We start from the raw sequence: 20,846 nt of genomic DNA, 5'->3' as shown, positions 1-20,846 counted from the left end.
GTTGCCTTCTGACCAGTGCTGTTTTGACTGTTTTTATTGTAATAAACTACAACTCCTTGGGGTGGAAAAGGTTTGCCCTGAGTAACTGAAGGCTCTGGATGTTATAGGGCTGTCCTGGTTGACACGTTTCTACAATGTTGCATGGAGATTAGGGGTACCTCTGGATTGGGGGACCGAGGTGGTGATTCCCATCTTCAAGAAGCGGGTCAGGAGGATGGATGAGTTTCTTCCACTGACAATATGTATGTCCAGAGGCATAGATTAAACTTTTTGTGATTTCCTTACCTTAAGAGGGTTGTTTTTTAATTTTTTAGTTATAAGTTTTATTCACGACAAAATAAGTGTTTGTTGTAGAATGTGCAGCATGAAAGTAGCATGCATGTTTTGCATAGAACTGTTTTATGCATCTGCATTTCACAAAGAATGACAAATTGGTATACGGGACAACAAATAAAATCTAATGTATAGAAAAAAGATAATAGGATATGCCCATGACAATAAGAATGATAAAGGACTTCACAAAGTCAATTTATTGCTAAAGTGTGATCTTAGAAAATTGCTATTGTGCACCACACTAAACAGAACAAATTCTGTCAAAACTTACTTTTGCAAGATCCCACAAATGTTTTGCAAGATCTTGAGAGTTTTTTTCTTTGCATTTATCATGCTTCCATCAATACCTGTAAAGCTGTACAGAGTACTGCAGCTGGTTGTTAATGAATGCAACAAAGACCACCAGATCAAAGTACACCTAGCCACGAGTGTTTCCCCTTCCACTGAGCACTATCTTCATCTCGCAAAATACATGTTCAAATTTTTTTTCTTCAATGTGCCTTGCGAGGCTCCATAACATACCTATCAATCTGTGAGCATTTCTCAGAGGCTGCAGCAACTGCAGCTTTTGAGGAAGTTGCAACAGCACATTTGTGAATTCTCACGCGTAGCCCTACAGGAACACCCACAGTTACAAATACCATAGCGACCAACATCAGTGCTACTACTGCCCACAGTTCATGTAAAGGAAACATAACGGTGTCATACAATAAACTACAGAATCAGCATTGTTGTCTGTGAAGGTTCTCAGTCATTCAGGTCATCGTAGTCAAAGGAGCTTGTAAAGAAAAGCATCTGGACTTCTTTAAGTTGCTTGAAGACGTTTCACCTCTCATCCGAGAAGCTTCTTCACTTCATCAGCATTGTTGCACAATTCAATCTTGTTACCCTTCTTTAAAGTCCACCACCTGTGCTGCAAGTGAAGTTGATGCATTAACACATTGAAAGTTGTGGCACTTCTCATTATTTGACGTGCACAGCTGCTCTGTGTGAGGGTCAAACATTTGTTTATTCAACACCTGTGAAGGTATCAGAAAAAATGCATAGATAGCAAGAGAAGCAAATTAAAGCACTGCACGTGCTTTACGTGCTATGACATGCTGCACGTCATAAAACCCAGTTTCTTGATTAACATTTTTAAGAGTTAAGTTGTAATACTTTTGTGCATTATTAAAACAAATCCTAAAATTCTGTATCACTGTGCTGTTACGAGAAGGTAGCTTGAATGTAGGTATCTGGCCCTGTGTAAATCTTGAGCATGAGTGATGTTGTGGGACAGTGCACCAACTACACAGGTACAGTGGCGTGTCTAGAAAATTTTTGTTGGGGGGGCCAGGTAGGGGCACAGATTTGGAGAAGGGTGGCAGATTTAATTGGCAGATAATGTTTTTAAAAAAAAATTCTACCAACCCTTAACCATAATTCAATAATCCTATAAACCTAATAACCGAATGCACTTTTAACTCTTATTAGAATGAGATTTTAACCACTACGGTGCAAAGTTTTTAGATACTGCGTTGATAAAGTACAAGAGATACAATCAGTGCTTTGTCAGTGTTTACTCAGCATTCAAGGACAGCAATATTTGCATAGTATTTTTACTGACATATACTGCACATATGTTTTGGGCAAAAACATTTTTGAATATTAAAATACGAACATTTGTAGCAAACAATTGACAAATTAGCCATTCCAATGCAAAACTTTCTCTGCCTGTTAAAAAAAGAAGATAATCTTCTCACAAACTGGTGTTTGATTTTGAAACAGGAAAAAAGTGGAGAAACAACTGAAAAGACTAATATTTGAATAAAACCTGAAAGCAAGTAAATACTTTCTATGCTGCCTTATGGTAAACTTTGGTAATATTGATAAAGAACAACACTGGCTGATGATGAAATACATTCAGCTGGCATGGTGACACTGCCAGTATAACCTGCAGGGCTGGACTGGGACAGAAAATCGGGCATTTTGACTACAGACCGACCCACCAGGTATTAAAGCCATAAAGCCTTTGAATGAAAACAAACCCTGTTGTGACAGTGATGTACAGTCTTTTTGGTATATGTATGATTTCTATACATTTTACGTCAGATAAAAACTTTGGTTGTAAGATTTAGATAATTATTTAATAAAAGCTAGATATTTTAAATGAGAATAGGAAAGAAAAGTATTTCTTTGTGCCCCCTTTCCCTGTTAATGCCCTACCTGGCCCCCTGGCAAAACTTTGCTAGACCCGCCCCTGCACAGTTACCAGCTGTCAGCTACATAAAAAAGGATCCTGGTGGGTGGTCTTCACGTTTCCCTCTCACCAGATATCCAAACCGACATCATGACCAGCAGCTTTACAGCTGTGGCTCCAGCAAACATCAGCTGATACTAGAAATTAATATTAAATAAATTCTAACAACAGCCGATCAAGCTTAAACGTGCTGCTGTTGTTTAGCGCGACATCTGCTGGTTTCGTCTTTCTGGCGCAAAGTGGGCGATAAACAAGAGAGAAAAGCCGATCAGCTGATCATCGATCAGTTTCATGATTGAAGTAGCAACAGGAGAGGGAGGATGAGAGAAGAGGCAGCTGTGCAGCGTAAAGACAGAATAAATCCAGCTTTGTGTCTTTTTCCATTCTAGCTGAAGTTCGGGACAAACTGCGTCTCTTCTCAGCTCAATACGAAACGTGTAATATTTTCTCTGATTGAGGGACCATTCCATTTTTTTAAGGAGCCGTTGGCAACTCTACTAACTAACCTTATGAATAAAATAAAGTTCACTATCAGTAACATCATAGCAACCGAACAGCTGTATAAAAACTCCAAGCTGGCTAGAACGCAGTATGAGTTATTGCAACTGACAGTAAAAAGTCAGCACAACGAAAATAAACTCCACCTAAACTTAGTTCATATCTGACCCAGATAGACTGCAGGTCATAACTTCTTACCTGAAGTTCAGTTCCCCTGACACTCGGACTGGCGGCTGCCTCGGGGCTCTCCTCCTGCCTCCCCTTCCCTCATCCACCTGCTGCCTCTGTGGAAGCCCCGCCATAGCCACCACCAAACAACGGAGTTATTTCTACACATCGACCTGCATCTGGCCAATCCACCACCTCTCATTGTTCATGCCGTTACAAAAAAAATAAAAAATAAGTCAAATAAGCCCGATGGCCAGTCCAGCTATGTTAACCTGCAACCAAATCTGCAGCTCCATACAGCAATGTTACGACTTAGATTACATCTTATAACTCATAACTCTTATGTTAGCTCCCCTCTGTAGCATACTGTCTGAAATATTCCACGGCTGCAATAATTCTTTAAGTGTTATTTTTTCCTTGGTATTCTAATTTCGCCGAAGTTTACTAAACTCAACAAACTTAATATTACTTACCGGGACATTTATTCTGTCCTCATTTTCTTTCACCGAAAAATTGTTTCCTGCAGTGACGTCTTTCGTGCTTGGCTCTCCTACCTTTGCTAACGTGATGCACATAGCGCAGAAGCCGATGCTGCATTCACTTACACTCGGATATCTGAGCGTCACCGTGAAAACATAATCGGACATTTGATATTTGATTGAATTTTATTGTTTTGCCTTTGGGGTGGCACCTGGGGTGGCCAGTCTGGTTGGGGGGGTGGCCTGTGCCCCCCCAGGCCACCCCGCTGGACACGCCATTGACCATAGCCAAAGAAAGCTCGTTTATGACCAGCATCATGTAAATAAGCGCTCTGTAGAACCATCGCTCCATCCTCCAATCCAGCAGGTGGCGTCAGCGTGCCCGCAGGGTGAACGTCAGCCACAAACGAAGCCGAAGAAAACGTTAGCGTCATTTCCTGGTTGCTGTGCGACAAGCAACTGTAAAACTCGAAGCTCTGAACGCGGTCCTCTGTCATATAAATCTGCGAGTGGTCTCTGCGTGAGGCGAGCGGCTTTTCCCGGTGAGTGAGAGATTGAGCATGAGGTCCGGAGCGCGCACAATGAATAAAAAGGGCTCTGAGAAAACACGCCATGTGGTAGCCTGGCTTAACAAAGCGGAGTGGGATCAGGTTCGGGACTACCTTTACTCGATGGACTCCTCTCTGCAGAGGTTTGCGTTAGAGAGGATATCGGCTTGGAGGGCCAGGTGCGCTGATAGTTTTCCCGTGGCCGTGGACTGCACAGCAGACCTCGTGCGCTGCCAGGTGCGGGACCGGTCCGGACAGCTTACCGGAGATGACTTGACCCTGATGTACGGGACGGCCCTGGTAAGATTTGTTAATCTTATCACGGATCGCCAGCAGGGGAGAAAGGCCCAGCCGCTGAGGCAACTGGCTGGAAACTTGAACATCCCCGAGTGGGTGGTGGATCTGAGGCACGAAATCATGCGTGGGACTCTTCCTTCTTTGAAATGGTGCCGAAAGGGATGTAAGGTGGCCCTGGAGTGGCTCCAGCAGGAGTTTTGGTCCAGACAGCTGGGAGGAGGCCCCGATGAGCAGCTCGTTGCCAGGCAGAAAGAAGTGGATGCCTGCAGAAACGCTCGGGAGCTGCTGATCTCTTTTCAGAAGGACCAGTACCAAGCTTTTGATGATGGGTCTCCTGAAGACAAGGGGAAGAGCTTGTGGCAGGCCCCCTTAGCAGACATGAGTTGTTTGCTGGGTGAGATCAAGCAGTTTGCACTGGGGTCCAGGGAGCTGTTGATTGATGTGCTGCTGGAAGACGGTTTTCTTGTTCCTACCATGGAGCAGCTGGAAGCATTAGGCTGTGCAACATCTGACAGTGCCAGTCCCACTGAGCCCAGAGTCCCACAAACCTTCCTGCGCTTTTGGCTGCCCCTGCTAAAGATGCTTAACTCTTCGTCTTTCATTCACCTCTTCCTGGAGAAGCTCTTTGTGGAACTGAAGCTGCTCAGCAAAGAGCCCAACGGTCACAGGTGTTTCTATATTTCTGCATGGATTTCAGAAGTCTTCCTCTGCAACAACAACAAATTTGAATATCATTTTGAGACAAAGTTGCAGAAGAAAGCCAGAATGAAGGACAGGATTTTCATCGACCGCATCAAGCTGAGGTGGCAGCAGCTTCTCTCTGCATGTCTGGATGCCCCCTGCATCAGCACACCTCACCTGATCCAGCTAGTCCTGGATGACATGGAGCATCCCCCCCCTCAGGAAACCAGAGAGAAGCTGTTCCAGCTCTGCTCCATCTACACACAGACAGAGCGCTCAGAGGCCAGCACACCTCTGCAGCAGCAGCAGCCCATATATACTGTGAGTATGCTGCTGGACCAGATGCAACACTCCTCACCGATGGACTCGGAGAGAAGTGAGGACCGCAAATGGGCAGACGTGCAGGCTGAAAGAGCACTTGCCCTCAGAGGTTCTCCGTGGCAGGTGTGCACTGATAATGTCACATGGAAGAACTATGACCTTGGTAAAGTTCCTGGACAGTCGGACGACCCGTCGTGCCTCATGGTGGACAATTATTCGATAATGACTGTGTTTGACCAGCCAGTGGAGCTGGAGAGCAGCGCGACACGTAGCAGCATCCCCGGGGCCTCGGCTCCAGCCCGGCCAGCTGAGGGCCTCCTCTGGAGCAACAGCGAGCTCAACAAACTGAAATGTGGACTGAAGCTTTTTTAAGTTACTTGTGTTATTTTTGTTACTTGTGTTATTTTTTGTTTTATGTTAAGCACAAGATTGTTGTTGTTGTTGTCATTCCAGCCTCCGCTGACTCTTGTTGTGCTAGAAGCAGTTTTGAAGCAAAAATACAATATTCAGAAGACAAAATGTTGTGGAATTTTAACCATGAGCACAGTGCAGGTTCAGCAGTTGTGATTGTTTCTGTCCAGTCGAGCTCGTTAACTAAACATGTTGGCAGAAGCAGAAATAAAACTTTCAGAAGACAAAATGTTCTGATTTAAAGAAGGACCAAAGGAAGGAAAGCATAGGTTTTGATTAAGTCTGATAAACTAGAATTATAAGGTATTGTTACATTAAAAGGAGCAAAATGAAATAAAAAGGCTATATCAAAAACAGGTTATAACATAGGAAATGTGAGGTTTTAAAATGAAGTTAGTGTCAGCGTTTTAAGAGAGTGGTAAAATGATGAGTAACGTTGAAGAATATATATAAATACAAGTCTATAAGTCAAGAACATAATTAGGATAAGGCTTTTGATTAAAGAGTCCCAACTATGATAAGTTAGGGAGATGCAGGAAAAGGTGTTTTGTTTCCTTTGCAGAAGATCTCGGCGACCACAGGGGGTGAGGATCCTGGAGGCCCGAGGCCGGATGGACCACAAGAGAGGGTCAGAGCGAGGACACAATGTATTGCGACCTCTGGTGTACCAGAGGTCGAGAGAGGGAGTGTGGAGCAGGGAAATTATTTTACTGCTATTGTTAAATAATCGTCATCGTCACCATTGCATTAATAATATAATCTGCAGCATTGATATTGCATTCAGAGGTTTAAACAGTGTGTGTCTTTCAGAAAGACTAAGTTGCAGAAAGTTTGCATTAATGAAAGCAGAGTCTAAGTTATTCTGAGGAGCAGGTTAGACGAGGCTATTTGATGAGCCTCTGGTCTGGTGGAAGGTCAGAAGTGCAACGGGTGAGATGAGAGAGCATTTGAGGACGACATATACACACACACACACTTAGTTAGAGAGAATCATTTATAGGTGAGAGGTTAGTTATGTTTACTCGCAACTGTGAAAGAGGAACAGTTTCTTGTTGTCTCGGCAAGAAAGAGGAAATACCTGGTGTGAATACGTATGAATGGACGGTGACTGGACGGACGAACTGAACTAAGGTTGGACCAACTGGACACTGAGGTAAAGACTGGACTAAGGCTAAGCACATGACTGATGACTGTTCTGTTTTAAGTTCATTTTCATGACATAGATTGGATCATGAGTGGGGAAAACTGAGCATTTTTAGTTTTGTACATTATTTTGACACATGAAATGTGTCAAAATAAAGGGGGGATTTAAGGTTTAAGTTGAAATGGGTTTAGGATCATTTTAGGACTTTTGGGGTGTTTGATGATTTAGATATGGTAAAACTGAGGCAGACATTGTTATTTTCATGTTTAAGTTGAAGGATTAAAATGAACTGAATCCTGGTTAGAAGATAAACTCTTTACACACATAAAGAGCATTTAGATTAGGGCTGAACGATATATCGCATTTGCGATAATATCGCGACATGATCAAGTGCAATTTTCTAACCGCAAAGGCTGCGATTATACTGCGATTATATTATACAATTCATGGGCTGCATCCTCCTGAGGCCGCATTTGTAGACCGATTACGTCACAGCGACGCGCCGAAGGCTGTCCAAATTACTACCATATCCCAGAATTCATAGCGCGGCCCAGCCAAACTCCAGTTTCCAGCAATGGCGGCCGCTACTAAGTTTTAAAATTACTCATACTAATCTTTCTGGGTCACAAAATAAACTTTTAACATATTTTCAGGCGAGAAAGTAGTTGTGTAAACATCAAATATCTGCTCGGTTTATCAAGATATCCCATATTTGCAAAAGTGCTTCGACGTTTTCAGAGGCGTCTGCTACCCACCAGCTCGACAGCTAGCCGGGAGCTCGAGGGTTACTGATGTGGCCGAGAACGGCACAACTCCCGGCACATCATTTTCAGATCACCGCGGAGTTTCGCTGCTCGGGTTAAACGTAATATATAAGTCACTTAGACAACCTAAAAATGTTATTGTTGGGCTTTTTTCAGTGTTTTGTTTGTTCGTGAGTAAATCGGTTTGGCTGAGATTAAAGTTATTAGATTAGATAAAATAAAACTTTATTAATCCCCCGGGTGGGTTCCTCCTTGGTTTTCACACAGCTGACTAAACGTCAAACAGAAAACTTATTAAACAGAAGTATGAGACAGTCGAGAATTTACACCAGTGTCTGGTTATATTTTAGATAGCAAGAAGCAGACGGCCGAGTTTATTAAACTCCACCGAGACAGCGGTGACGCTAATCAGAAGGCTAGACCGTCCAATTTCACGCCTTTAAATTTTAAAGGCGTGTTTGTGTGTGTGTTTATACAATTGCTATTATGTTTGCACTTTATGTGTAATGTTACTGACTGCAGAGATCAGTAAGATGTGTGTATTTTTTATTTATTAGTTTTATTTATTTAATATTATTTTTTAACTGAATGACTGTGTTCACAGATGTCGAAAAACTGTGTGGTAAAGCCACTGATTTTTTTTATGTATATTTCTGCAATCTGCACATTGTACTGACTTTCATTTTAATGTTTACACCAGGGTTCCTTGTCAGCACTTTATGCTCAGATGTTTGTAAGCTAAAAATAAACTATTGTGTATGTTCAAATATACTGTTGTGATTGAAGAAGTTAAATAAAAATGTCAGTCATCAATTCATGCATCACCTCATGTCATCATAACAGAGGTCTGTCTTCCAGGAAAGAACAGTTTAAAATTAATGTAATATAGTATTGGCCATACTATATGATGTATTGCTTGTCTTTGTTTAATAATACAGAAGACAAAGACCTTAAAAAATAATCGCATATCGCATCGCAATATTGGGGCAAAAAAATTGCAATTAGATTATTTTCCATAATCGTTCAGCCCTAATAGATAGTCACTAACAAACAGATTCAAAACATCAGATGGCAGGATGTGAACAACTTCCTGGTTTCCATACAGCTAACAACTTTCAAACAAATTTTTCCACCACTTGTCTTTTAATAGTAATGGTATCAACACTCCAATTTCCTGTGAAGTTCAGTATCGCGCCACATTTGTTATAAAACTAATACAAATGTACCTAAAACCAGATTATAAAATTTTTTAAAACAGCTCAAGTTAGAATAAAACCTTTCAACATTTTATAATAACATGTTATACATGAAATCTGCAATCAGCCATGCAAGCTACATTAAGTAAAGTTAGAACAGAAGACATTGATTCAGAACTTTCTGCACCTTACCGTTTTCTTAAAGACAGAAATTAACTTTTTTCAGAGCAACTTGCCACGAAACCCAAAAACAGTAAATCAAAACAAATTGCCATTCTGTTTTACACAAGTTGCATTTGAGTTGAACATGTTGTCAAATAGGTTAGACTTTGGTTAAGAGCTTGGTTTTGAAGCTTCTTATCCTCTGGGAACAGGTAGATGTCAACTCCATAAAAATGTGTTGCACAGCTTCAAATGTGTACTTGAGTTCTTTGGGAAACTCCATGTTGAGCCCATAAAGTAGGCCAAACAAGTAGGCAAAGGCAGTGGGAAGGTCTGGCAGATCATCAAGAATAATGTCCTCTTCCAAAACAATGGCAGTGTTGACCACTGTGGACTGCGAGTTGGGTCCCACGTAGTCCTCCAGAACAGTGAGGATGCCCACCGTAACACCTCGGGTTGCCCTCTCAACTGGATCTGTATCCTATGCAAAATAAAAAACAACAGTACATATAAGTCTCTGAAAACCAAAACTGAAGATTGAGTAGATTTGCATACTCACCAGACATGTTAAGAAGAGTTTGGTCTCGTCGTCGCGAACAAATATCGGTAACCCTTCCAAACTGATGGTTCGTCGATGCTGGACTATGTTTGAGACCTAAAACAAGGAAATCAAATAAGACTCAGTCTCATTTATAAACCTACCATTTTGTTTTTAAAACACATTAAGTGTTGTTGCTCAAAATACAGCCTTAAGAAATAAGATGTTGAAATGAGTTATTACAGATAATTGGTCATGTTTTTGTCAGTTTTTTTTATTTATTTATTTTTTAAGTAATTTTGATGTGCAACAAATGTAGCACACTTATTACAACATTTATAACAAAAAGTGCCATGAGTGGGATGAGAGTTGAACTGTCTGTCATTACCTGCAATCTGCCAAACAGCGCTGCTTGTTAGCTTGTAATCCCATTCAGGACACACTTTTTGAAAACTAACAATTTTTACATCAATTTAGTAAATATTTAATAAAGTATCTTTCGTTACAGTGGGAACTTCAGGTTCCTCATAAACCAGACACAAATACATTTTTATATATTACCTGTTCATCAAACTTCTGCAACAGGGAATCCATGTCATTGCGGAAAGCAGCTTTTCTAATTCGATACAGCTTAATCAGCCGAAGTGAGTAAGTGTCGAGGGCAGTCATGAAGGTCCCCATGAGATCCTTGGTGGTAATGCGTGAGAATTCCGCACAAATCTACAAAGCAACAAAAAAAATATAGAAGAAAACTTTTAAAGGTACATTATATAAAAATCACATTGTTTTCAAATTTGGTTAAAAGAGCTTAATTTCAAAACATTTAGTTAGTCTCGGTTGATCTATTGGTCAGGCCTTGATTGGATTTTTTTTTTTCTTTTAGTGGTAGTGGTGGTACAAATTATAACTGACGTATTAAAAAAAAACAAAAAACAAGAAAAATCTGATCGGCAGATTTTACAGTAAGTCTATAGAATACCTAATCAAATGTTGATAAGACAAAATAATGGTTTCAATTGTTACAGGATGTATTGCAGAAAAGAAATAAATCAATAAATTGTATTTTAAATTCATTGAAAAAATTCCATTAATTTTATAGTTATGTAGAAATGAAGTAAGAATAACATCCTGTGGTCAAATTTGTATACTTTCATAACACGTAAGTGACTTTCTCAATCCTGTTCTGTGAGTTTCATGGCTGTTGCCCGCTAAGGGTCAGCACCAAAAGATTCTAGATGCCCAGTGAAGACAAGTCATTGCGGCGACCGTGGTTCAGGGGGTTGGGAAGCTCATCTGTAACCGGAAGGATGCTGGTTCTATCCCCAGCTCTCTCTGTCCTGGTCGTTGTGTCCTTGGGAAAGACCCTTTACCCCACCGCTTACTGGTGTTGGCCAGAGGGGCCAGTGGCGCGATATGGCAGCGTCACTTCTGTCAGTCTACCCCAGGGCAGCTGTGGCTACAACTGTGGTTTCCCTGCACCGATGTGTGAATGTGAGAGTGAGTGAGTGAGTAGTGGAATTATAAAGCGCTTTGGGTGCCCAGAGAAGAGCGAAATAAAAGCAATCCGTTATTATACACAGCAAGTTGACAAGTAAATAGATTTCACTTCAATAGAGTTCATATTTTTAGAGCCAAGTATTTTTTTATATTTTATTGTTCTGCATTGTTAGCTCAACGGTAGCCTTCAACCTTTTCTACAAGATATTGGAGTGATACAAACAGATGCTTCTCAAGGGCACAAGAAATGGAGCTCACGTTCATTTACTCACCCAGACAAGTTTCGAGGCATTTGGAGTTGTTCAGAAGGAATTGTAAAGGTCCTATATCATGTAAAATCAACTTTTTGGAGCTTTTAAACACATTTTAATGTTATTTCCTTAGATTAAAATCCCTCCAGAGTGGTTTTTGGCTTAATTCAGGCATTTCTTAGTTGTCTCAGTGAATCCTTTCCCCATAACCGTGGCTCAGCTCTCTCTTGCAAAACGACTGACTCGTAACATTGGGATTAAAATTTCTTTCTAACAACTCCAAATGCCTTGAAATTTTTCTGGGTGAATAAATGAACGTTTTCAATTTTAGAAATAAGACCACACTGGGGAAAAAGGGAAGAAGAAAAAAACGGAAGTTTTCCTTTAAATATTTAAGAGATTATCTTACCTGTTCTTTCAAGAAGAGAGCTGGCCATCTGAGCTGCATTTCCTTGACCAAGGGCTGCATCTCCACAACTTCTTTCCTCCTGAGAGAGAATGTGATGTCCATCTTTTGGGTGATGAGTGCCATGTTCTTATCCCTCTTCTTCACCTTTTGGTTCTGTTGAGATAATTAATGGGTTGGTTTTGAAAAGTGCATCATTTATATTTTTAATTACATCATCATCTGCCTCAATGTTCTGTTAAGCAAGCACCTGTTTGATTCTTTGAAATGAATGAACCTGAGAAAATTTTAAAATGTCACTAATTTCCTCAATAATTCTCTGCAAAGCACTTTTAGAAACATGTAACAATGTTTGCATGCATAGAAAAAGTCTAGCTATTTTATGTTCAAGACATTGGTAATCTACAAACTCATTGTCCTCTTTATCACTTGATGCTACACCTGAACCACTTGGTAATGTCTCTGGCTCCTGAGAGGTATTTAAGGATTTATCAGGGGAGCTACTTTCACTAGGACATGCATTTGCATGAGAAATCAGTCTAATACAGTTTTTTATATCTTTTGAGTTTTTGTGCTTTCTGCTTGTGTGTGACGTAAAGGTTGTTAAATTGTTGGTAGCATAGTCACATTTTTGGAAAGGACAGGATACAGTCTGATTTTTTTTAAGTGCCTTAAAATATGTGAAATAAATGTATGCTGTGAGCAGTTTTCCTTAAATTCACAAAAATCACAAAAAAATGTTGAGATCTCCTGCCTTTTCTTAGCCCTGTTGTGTGATCTGCTGAGGTGAGACTTCAATGCCCCTCGTGTCCTGAACGAACAGACGCAGTCACTGTAAACACAGGGCAAATGAAATCCTCTTCTATGTCGTAGCTGGTGATGTCTTAAGAGTACTTCTTGGCTTGAACAGACAAAAGAGCAGAACTGGCACTGCATACAAAAGCTATAATGAGAAGAGAGGAGAGGACAGTGTCAACAATTCAAAAGAAACCTGAATTAATCTCAAATTACCAAAGTTACATTACCTGATAATGTGTTTGGGGCGGGGGGCAGGCACTCCTGTTCTGATTCCTCTCCTTACCAACTCCTCATCAGTCCCTCATAAATCAGGACAAGCAGTGGTCTGGAGTTGGCTTTTAATTCTCTAAATAAATAAAAATAGCAATTAGTTTTAAAATAAAATACCAGCTTCCTGACATTACTTAAGAATTTTTTTGGCTCACTAAAGTGAGCTGATTCTGCCTTGTAAAATGCCATGTGAAACACAGTAAAACAAATAATTTACAAAACATACATTACATCAAATGTTTAATTTATTTAATTTATTATTAACAAATTGTATTCTACATGGAATGCACCAACAGTATACTGGGATGTATTATGTAAGCCAAGGATAATTTTGTGTGATTGGTTTTACAACTTAGAATGACAAACATTGGATTGAGAGTATGAGTGGGATAAAACTCCTGAAGCATCTGTTTAAATTATCAGTGCATTTATTAATGGTGCTCCATAAATAAACCAAAACAATGTTGTTTTGTGCATAACAAAAAGCTCACAATTGTGCAGTCAAAATGTAAAATAAAAGATGCTGAGCATAATAACAAAGACAGATTTTGCAGTTGCTCTGTTTCCAAGTTCTACTGCGCAACTGACAGCCTGGAGTTTGAAATTCTCTTTGTAACCGTGTCTCTTACAGGTGCCATTTATGGTCCTTACACGCATAATATGGTAATATTACGTTGAAGCAGAGTACGTATCACTCTGCGAGGCTCCTCGGTAGCCGTAATGCTCCAACAATCCATCAAGCAGTGCAGCTTCATAGCTTACCAAAGTCGTACCAAAACATTTTTTGACATATTTTTTTAAGCTGTGTACCACATAAAATTGGTTCGAGGTCAGTAAGCACAACCAGAATTCATACATAAGGCAGACTGTCGATTTTTGAGATGAAAGGATTTTAGGCCGTGCGTCAACGCGTTAGCCCGGTTAGCTCACTAACGCCACCCAGCCCCACGCACGGGGTGATCCGCGGTAACTAGTTAACGGAGATTTGCCCCGTTAATGCAGTTATGGCATTAACTTTACGCTGACAGCACTAAAATAGTCATCTTCAAATGTTTTCTTTTTACCGACCAGCTCCTCTTTGATAGCTGCCGTGTCCATCTTGTCGTTGCCTGCAGGTGAAGCGATGGGGGAGGGGGAGTTGTGTTCAGTGAAGGAGAGAGGCGGAGTAACACAGCGTAGAGACAAAAGTGGACGAAAGAGAGGCAAACTTGCGGCTCCACGAGTATAATGATAATGTAGACTATATCGATATAAACTATATTGTCACATCTCATATTTCATTTAGTGGAGCTCGCTGGCCATGAGGACTCCACCACCCCGTTCACACAGAAACTAAAGCACACATTTTATTGGCTAGATGTGATTCGAACAAATTAAATAACATGGCAGCAGGCGCCCCCGAACTTTATTTTATTTTATTTTATTTAAATAGCGGCGGGGGGTTGCTGCCGTTGGTCATGAGTGAGCCAGCCTATTTTGTTTCGTTCGGTGGTATGGCGGCCACAGACTGCACTTCATGAAATACGCATAGGGGGTGTCGCGGAGGCTTGTCAGATATGAGCGCGCCTCTTTAGTAGCGAAGTTTGTCGGATTTTCATTGGTTTGTGACATGGAATCTTAAATGATATAGTAAACACATACCCATAAGCCACAAGGCTTCTTAGCCAAGAAAGTAATGCTATGCTAAGTTTCAGAAAAATACGAAGAACTTCAGTTGTGATATTTCTAACAGACAAATTGAGACTGTTCAAACATATACTGTCTGATATAATAAAAGAAACATTACTTGCCTTTAGAAACTTGAGATGAACGATCTATCCAGCTCCTAGCCTCACGTTCTCATTAAGGCAGACGGGCAGGTGGCTTTCAGTCCTTGCAAAAGCGCAAAGTAGACCCCGTAGCATCCAAAAATATGAGATGCGCATGCGTACTCAGGCACAGAAAGGCGCCAACAGCTTCAACTCATGTAAAACTTGAATTCATTCATTTTGCCAGCAATAAATTTTATCTGAGACCAACTTTTGCTCCAAAACGTTAAATGATTAGTTGAAACCCTTAATGTATTTGAGTTTATGGGCCAACTGAACTTTTATTGTTGAATTGTGAAAGAAATGACTGTAAGCTCAACAACTGCAAGTTTGATTTTTTACAGTGGACAGTCATTCAATTAAAAAATAATATTAAATAAATAAAACTAATAAATAAAAAATACACACATCTTACTGATCTCTGCAGTCAGTAACATTACACATAAAGTGCAAACATAATAGCAATTGTATAAACACACACACAAACACGCCTTTAAAATTTAAAGGCGTGAAATTGGACGGTCTAGCCTTCTGATTAGCGTCACCGCTGTCTCGGTGGAGTTTAATAAACTCGGCCGTCTGCTTCTTGCTATCTAAAATATAACCAGACACTGGTGTAAATTCTCGACTGTCTCATACTTCTGTTTAATAAGTTTTCTGTTTGACGTTTAGTCAGCTGTGTGAAAACCAAGGAGGAACCCACCCGGGGGATTAATAAAGTTTTATTTTATCTAATCTAATAACTTTAATCTCAGCCAAACCGATTTACTCACGAACAAACAAAACACTGAAAAAAGCCCAACAATAACATTTTTAGGTTGTCTAAGTGACTTATATATTACGTTTAACCCGAGCAGCGAAACTCCGCGGTGATCTGAAAATGATGTGCCGGGAGTTGTGCCGTTCTCGGCCGCATCAGTAACCCTCGAGCTCCCGGCTAGCTGTCGAGCTGGTGGGTAGCAGACGCCTCTGAAAACGTTGAAGCACTTTTGCAAATATGGGATATCTTGATAAACCGAGCAGATATTTGATGTTTACACAACTACTTTCTCGCCTGAAAATATGTTAAAAGTTTATTTTGTGACCCAGAAAGATTAGTATGAGTAATTTTAAAACTTAGTAGCGGCCGCCATTGCTGGAAACTGGAGTTTGGCTGGGCCGCGCTATGAATTCTGGGATATGGTAGTAATTTGGACAGCCTTCGGCGCGTCGCTGTGACGTAATCGGTCTACAAATGCGGCCTCAGGAGGATGCAGCCCATGAATTGTATAATATAATCGCAGTATAATCGCAGCCTTTGCGGTTAGAAAATTGCACTTGATCATGTCGCGATATTATCGCAAATGCGATATATCGTTCAGCCCTAATCTAAATGCTCTTTATGTGTGTAAAGAGTTTATCTTCTAACCAGGATTCAGTTCATTTTAATCCTTCAACTTAAACATGAAAATAACAATGTCTGCCTCAGTTTTACCATATCTAAATCATCAAACACCCCAAAAGTCCTAAAATGATCCTAAACCCATTTCAACTTAAACCTTAAATCCCCCCTTTATTTTGACACATTTCATGTGTCAAAATAATGTACAAAACTAAAAATGCTCAGTTTTCCCCACTCATGATCCAATCTATGTCATGAAAATGAACTTAAAACAGAACAGTCATCAGTCATGTGCTTAGCCTTAGTCCAGTCTTTACCTCAGTGTCCAGTTGGTCCAACCTTAGTTCAGTTCGTCCGTCCAGTCACCGTCCATTCATACGTATTCACACCAGGTATTTCCTCTTTCTTGCCGAGACAACAAGAAACTGTTCCTCTTTCACAGTTGCGAGTAAACATAACTAACCTCTCACCTATAAATGATTCTCTCTAACTAAGTGTGTGTGTGTGTATATGTCGTCCTCAAATGCTCTCTCATCTCACCCGTTGCACTTCTGACCTTCCACCAGACCAGAGGCTCATCAAATAGCCTCGTCTAACCTGCTCCTCAGAATAACTTAGACTCTGCTTTCATTAATGCAAACTTTCTGCAACTTAGTCTTTCTGAAAGACACACACTGTTTAAACCTCTGAATGCAATATCAATGCTGCAGATTATATTATTAATGCAATGGTGACGATGACGATTATTTAACAATAGCAGTAAAATAATTTCCCTGCTCCACACTCCCTCTCTCGACCTCTGGTACACCAGAGGTCGCAATACATTGTGTCCTCGCTCTGACCCTCTCTTGTGGTCCATCCGGCCTCGGGCCTCCAGGATCCTCACCCCCTGTGGTCGCCGAGATCTTCTGCAAAGGAAACAAAACACCTTTTCCTGCATCTCCCTAACTTATCATAGTTGGGACTCTTTAATCAAAAGCCTTATCCTAATTATGTTCTTGACTTATAGACTTGTATTTATATATATTCTTCAACGTTACTCATCATTTTACCACTCTCTTAAAACGCTGACACTAACTTCATTTTAAAACCTCACATTTCCTATGTTATAACCTGTTTTTGATATAGCCTTTTATTTCATTTTGCTCCTTTTAATGTAACAATAAATTATAATTCTAGTTTATCAGACTTAATCAAAACCTATGCTTTCCTTCCTTTGGTCCTTCTTTAAATCAGAACATTTTGTCTTCTGAAAGTTTTATTTCTGCTTCTGCCAACATGTTTAGTTAACGAGCTCGACTGGACAGAAACAATCACAACTGCTGAACCTGCACTGTGCTCATGGTTAAAATTCCACAACATTTTGTCTTCTGAATATTGTATTTTTGCTTCAAAACTGCTTCTAGCACAACAAGAGTCAGCGGAGGCTGGAATGACAACAACAACAACAATCTTGTGCTTAACATAAAACAAAAAATAACACAAGTAACAAAAACAACACAAGTAACTTAAAAAAGCTTCAGTCCACATTTCAGTTAGTTGAGCTCGCTGTTGCTCCAGAGGAGGCCCTCAGCTGGCCGGGCTGGAGCCGAGGCCCCGGGGATGCTGCTACGTGTCGCGCTGCTCTCCAGCTCCACTGGCTGGTCAAACACAGTCATTATCGAATAATTGTCCACCATGAGGCACGACGGGTCGTCCGACTGTCCAGGAACTTTACCAAGGGTATAGTTCTTCCATGTGACATTATCAGTGCACACCTGCCACGGAGAACCTCTGAGGGCAAGTGCTCTTTCAGCCTGCACGTCTGCCCATTTGCGGTCCTCACTTCTCTCCGAGTCCATCGGTGAGGAGTGTTGCATCTGGTCCAGCAGCATACTCACAGTATATATGGGCTGCTGCTGCTGCAGAGGTGTGCTGGCCTCTGAGCGCTCTGTCTGTGTGTAGCTGGAGCAGAGCTGGAACAGCTTCTCTCTGGTTTCCTGAGGGGGGGGATGCTCCATGTCATTCAGGACTAGCTGGATCAGGTGAGGTGTGCTGATGCAGGGGGCATCCAGACATGCAGAGAGAAGCTGCTGCCACCTCAGCTTGATGCGGTCGATGAAAATCCTGTCCTTCATTCTGGCTTTCTTCTGCAACCTTGTCTCAAAATGATATTCAAATTTGTTGTTGTTGCAGAGGAAGACTTCTGAAATCCATGCAGAAATATAGAAACACCTGTGACCGTTGGGCTCTTTGCTGAGCAGCTTCAGTTCCACAAAGAGCTTCTCCAGGAAGAGGTGAATGAAAGACGAAGAGTTAAGCATCTTTAGCAGGGGCAGCCAAAAGCGCAGGAAGGTTTGTGGGACTCTGGGCTCAGTGGGACTGGCACTGTCAGATGTTGCACAGCCTAATGCTTCCAGCTGCTCCATGGTAGGAACAAGAAAACCGTCTTCCAGCAGCACATCAATCAACAGCTCCCTGGACCCCAGTGCAAACTGCTTGATCTCACCCAGCAACGAACTCATGTCTGCTAAGGGGGCCTGCCACAAGCTCTTCCCCTTGTCTTCAGGAGACCCATCATCAAAAGCTTGGTACTGGTCCTTCTGAAAAGAGATCAGCAGCTCCCGAGCGTTTCTGCAGGCATCCACTTCTTTCTGCCTGGCAACGAGCTGCTCATCGGGGCCTCCTCCCAGCTGTCTGGACCAAAACTCCTGCTGGAGCCACTCCAGGGCCACCTTACATCCCTTTCGGCACCATTTCAAAGAAGGAAGAGTCCCATGCATGATTTCGTGCCTCAGATCCACCACCCACTCGGGGATGTTCAAGTTTCCAGCCAGTTGCCTCAGCGGCCGGGCCTTTCTCCCCTGCTGGCGATCCGTGATAAGATTAACAAATCTTACCAGGGCCGTCCCGTACATCAGGGTCAAGTCATCTCCGGTAAGCTGTCCGGACCGGTCCCGCACCTGGCAGCGCACGAGGTCTGCTGTGCAGTCCACGCCCACGGGAAAACTATCAGCGCACCTGGCCCTCCAAGCCGATATCCTCTCTAACGCAAACCTCTGCAGAGAGGAGTCCATCGAGTAAAGGTAGTCCCGAACCTGATCCCACTCCGCTTTGTTAAGCCAGGCTACCACATGGCGTGTTTTCTCAGAGCCCTTTTTATTCATTGTGCGCGCTCCGGACCTCACGCTCAATCTCTCACTCACCGGGAAAAGCCGCTCGCCTCACGCAGAGACCACTCGCAGATTTATATGACAGAGGACCGCGTTCAGAGCTTCGAGTTTTACAGTTGCTTGTCGCACAGCAACCAGGAAATGACGCTAACGTTTTCTTCGGCTTCGTTTGTGGCTGACGTTCACCCTGCGGGCACGCTGACGCCACCTGCTGGATTGGAGGATGGAGCGATGGTTCTACAGAGCGCTTATTTACATGATGCTGGTCATAAACGAGCTTTCTTTGGCTATGGTCAATGGCGTGTCCAGCGGGGTGGCCTGGGGGGGCACAGGCCACCCCCCCAACCAGACTGGCCACCCCAGGTGCCACCCCAAAGGCAAAACAATAAAATTCAATCAAATATCAAATGTCCGATTATGTTTTCACGGTGACGCTCAGATATCCGAGTGTAAGTGAATGCAGCATCGGCTTCTGCGCTATGTGCATCACGTTAGCAAAGGTAGGAGAGCCAAGCACGAAAGACGTCACTGCAGGAAACAATTTTTCGGTGAAAGAAAATGAGGACAGAATAAATGTCCCGGTAAGTAATATTAAGTTTGTTGAGTTTAGTAAACTTCGGCGAAATTAGAATACCAAGGAAAAAATAACACTTAAAGAATTATTGCAGCCGTGGAATATTTCAGACAGTATGCTACAGAGGGGAGCTAACATAAGAGTTATGAGTTATAAGATGTAATCTAAGTCGTAACATTGCTGTATGGAGCTGCAGATTTGGTTGCAGGTTAACATAGCTGGACTGGCCATCGGGCTTATTTGACTTATTTTTTATTTATTTTTGTAACGGCATGAACAATGAGAGGTGGTGGATTGGCCAGATGCAGGTCGATGTGTAGAAATAACTCCGTTGTTTGGTGGTGGCTATGGCGGGGCTTCCACAGAGGCAGCAGGTGGATGAGGGAAGGGGAGGCAGGAGGAGAGCCCCGAGGCAGCCGCCAGTCCGAGTGTCAGGTGAACTGAACTTCAGGTAAGAAGTTATGACCTGCAGTCTATCTGGGTCAGATATGAACTAAGTTTAGGTGGAGTTTATTTTCGTTGTGCTGACTTTTTACTGTCAGTTGCAATAACTCATACTGCGTTCTAGCCAGCTTGGAGTTTTTATACAGCTGTTCGGTTGCTATGATGTTACTGATAGTGAACTTTATTTTATTCATAAGGTTAGTTAGTAGAGTTGCCAACGGCTCCTTAAAAAAATGGAATGGTCCCTCAATCAGAGAAAATATTACACGTTTCGTATTGAGCTGAGAAGAGACGCAGTTTGTCCCAAACTTCAGCTAGAATGGAAAAAGACACAAAGCTGGATTTATTCTGTCTTTACGCTGCACAGCTGCCTCTTCTCTCATCCTCCCTCTCCTGTTGCTACTTCAATCATGAAACTGATCGATGATCAGCTGATCGGCTTTTCTCTCTTGTTTGTTTATCACCCACTTTGCGCCAGAAAGACGA

At 41.8% G+C, this 20,846-nt stretch overlaps 3 protein-coding genes across 4 annotated transcripts; 1 reads left to right on the top strand and 2 right to left on the bottom strand.

Annotated features, from left to right (window-relative positions):
• The first annotated feature begins 4,113 nt into the window (after nucleotides 1–4,113).
• Nucleotides 4,114–7,566, top strand: LOC146696178 (ribosomal biogenesis protein LAS1L-like). Its single transcript, XM_085474273.1, has one exon. The coding sequence runs from the start codon at nucleotides 4,278–4,280 to the stop codon at nucleotides 5,934–5,936; it is 1,659 nt and encodes a 552-aa protein (XP_085330399.1). The 5' UTR covers nucleotides 4,114–4,277; the 3' UTR covers nucleotides 5,937–7,566.
• A 1,576-nt stretch (nucleotides 7,567–9,142) lies between these two features.
• On the bottom strand, nucleotides 9,143–14,978 carry LOC146696177 (uncharacterized). Of its 2 annotated transcripts, none has more exons than XM_085474270.1 (7): nucleotides 14,792–14,978; nucleotides 12,959–13,077; nucleotides 12,688–12,876; nucleotides 11,937–12,089; nucleotides 10,341–10,499; nucleotides 9,801–9,896; nucleotides 9,143–9,722 (listed from the first exon to the last, which is right to left on the bottom strand). In XM_085474270.1, exons 4-7 carry the CDS (start codon nucleotides 12,057–12,059, stop codon nucleotides 9,402–9,404), a joined length of 699 nt encoding a protein of 232 aa, XP_085330396.1. In that variant the 5' UTR covers nucleotides 12,060–12,089; nucleotides 12,688–12,876; nucleotides 12,959–13,077; nucleotides 14,792–14,978; the 3' UTR covers nucleotides 9,143–9,401. The 2 variants fall into 2 exon arrangements, with proteins under 2 accessions (XP_085330396.1, XP_085330398.1); XM_085474272.1 differs by lacking the exon at nucleotides 14,792–14,978 and adding an exon at nucleotides 14,070–14,369.
• Nucleotides 14,979–17,384: 2,406 nt separating this feature from the next.
• Nucleotides 17,385–19,534, bottom strand: LOC146696176 (ribosomal biogenesis protein LAS1L-like). The gene has a single exon (XM_085474269.1). The coding sequence runs from the start codon at nucleotides 19,334–19,336 to the stop codon at nucleotides 17,726–17,728; it is 1,611 nt and encodes a 536-aa protein (XP_085330395.1). The 5' UTR covers nucleotides 19,337–19,534; the 3' UTR covers nucleotides 17,385–17,725.
• Nucleotides 19,535–20,846: the final 1,312 nt, after the last annotated feature.

The sequence above is a fragment of the Copadichromis virginalis genome, linkage group LG12, assembly GCF_057382275.1.
Source record: "Copadichromis virginalis isolate Kocher_CV1m ecotype Utaka linkage group LG12, C_Virginalis_male_GT1.1, whole genome shotgun sequence".
Taxonomy (NCBI): domain Eukaryota; kingdom Metazoa; phylum Chordata; class Actinopteri; order Cichliformes; family Cichlidae; genus Copadichromis; species Copadichromis virginalis.
This window is presented reverse-complemented; position numbering and strand designations above follow the sequence as displayed.

What these genes read in the sequence shown, in the direction of transcription:
- LOC146696178 (XM_085474273.1), top strand. Translation starts at nt 4,278, where the DNA reads ATGAGGTCCGGAGCGCGCACAATGAATAAAAAGGGCTCTGAGAAAACA.
- LOC146696177 (XM_085474270.1), bottom strand. Translation starts at nt 12,059, where the DNA reads ATGGCACTCATCACCCAAAAGATGGACATCACATTCTCTCTCAGGAGG. An exon ending in CTCTCTTCTTGAAAGAACAG is followed by an intron (nt 10,500 to 11,936) that starts GTAAGATAATCT and finishes GTTGCTTTGTAG; the next exon opens with ATTTGTGCGGAATTCTCACG. An exon ending in AACTCTTCTTAACATGTCTG is followed by an intron (nt 9,723 to 9,800) that starts GTGAGTATGCAA and finishes TATTTTGCATAG; the next exon opens with GATACAGATCCAGTTGAGAG.
- LOC146696176 (XM_085474269.1), bottom strand. Translation starts at nt 19,336, where the DNA reads ATGAATAAAAAGGGCTCTGAGAAAACACGCCATGTGGTAGCCTGGCTT.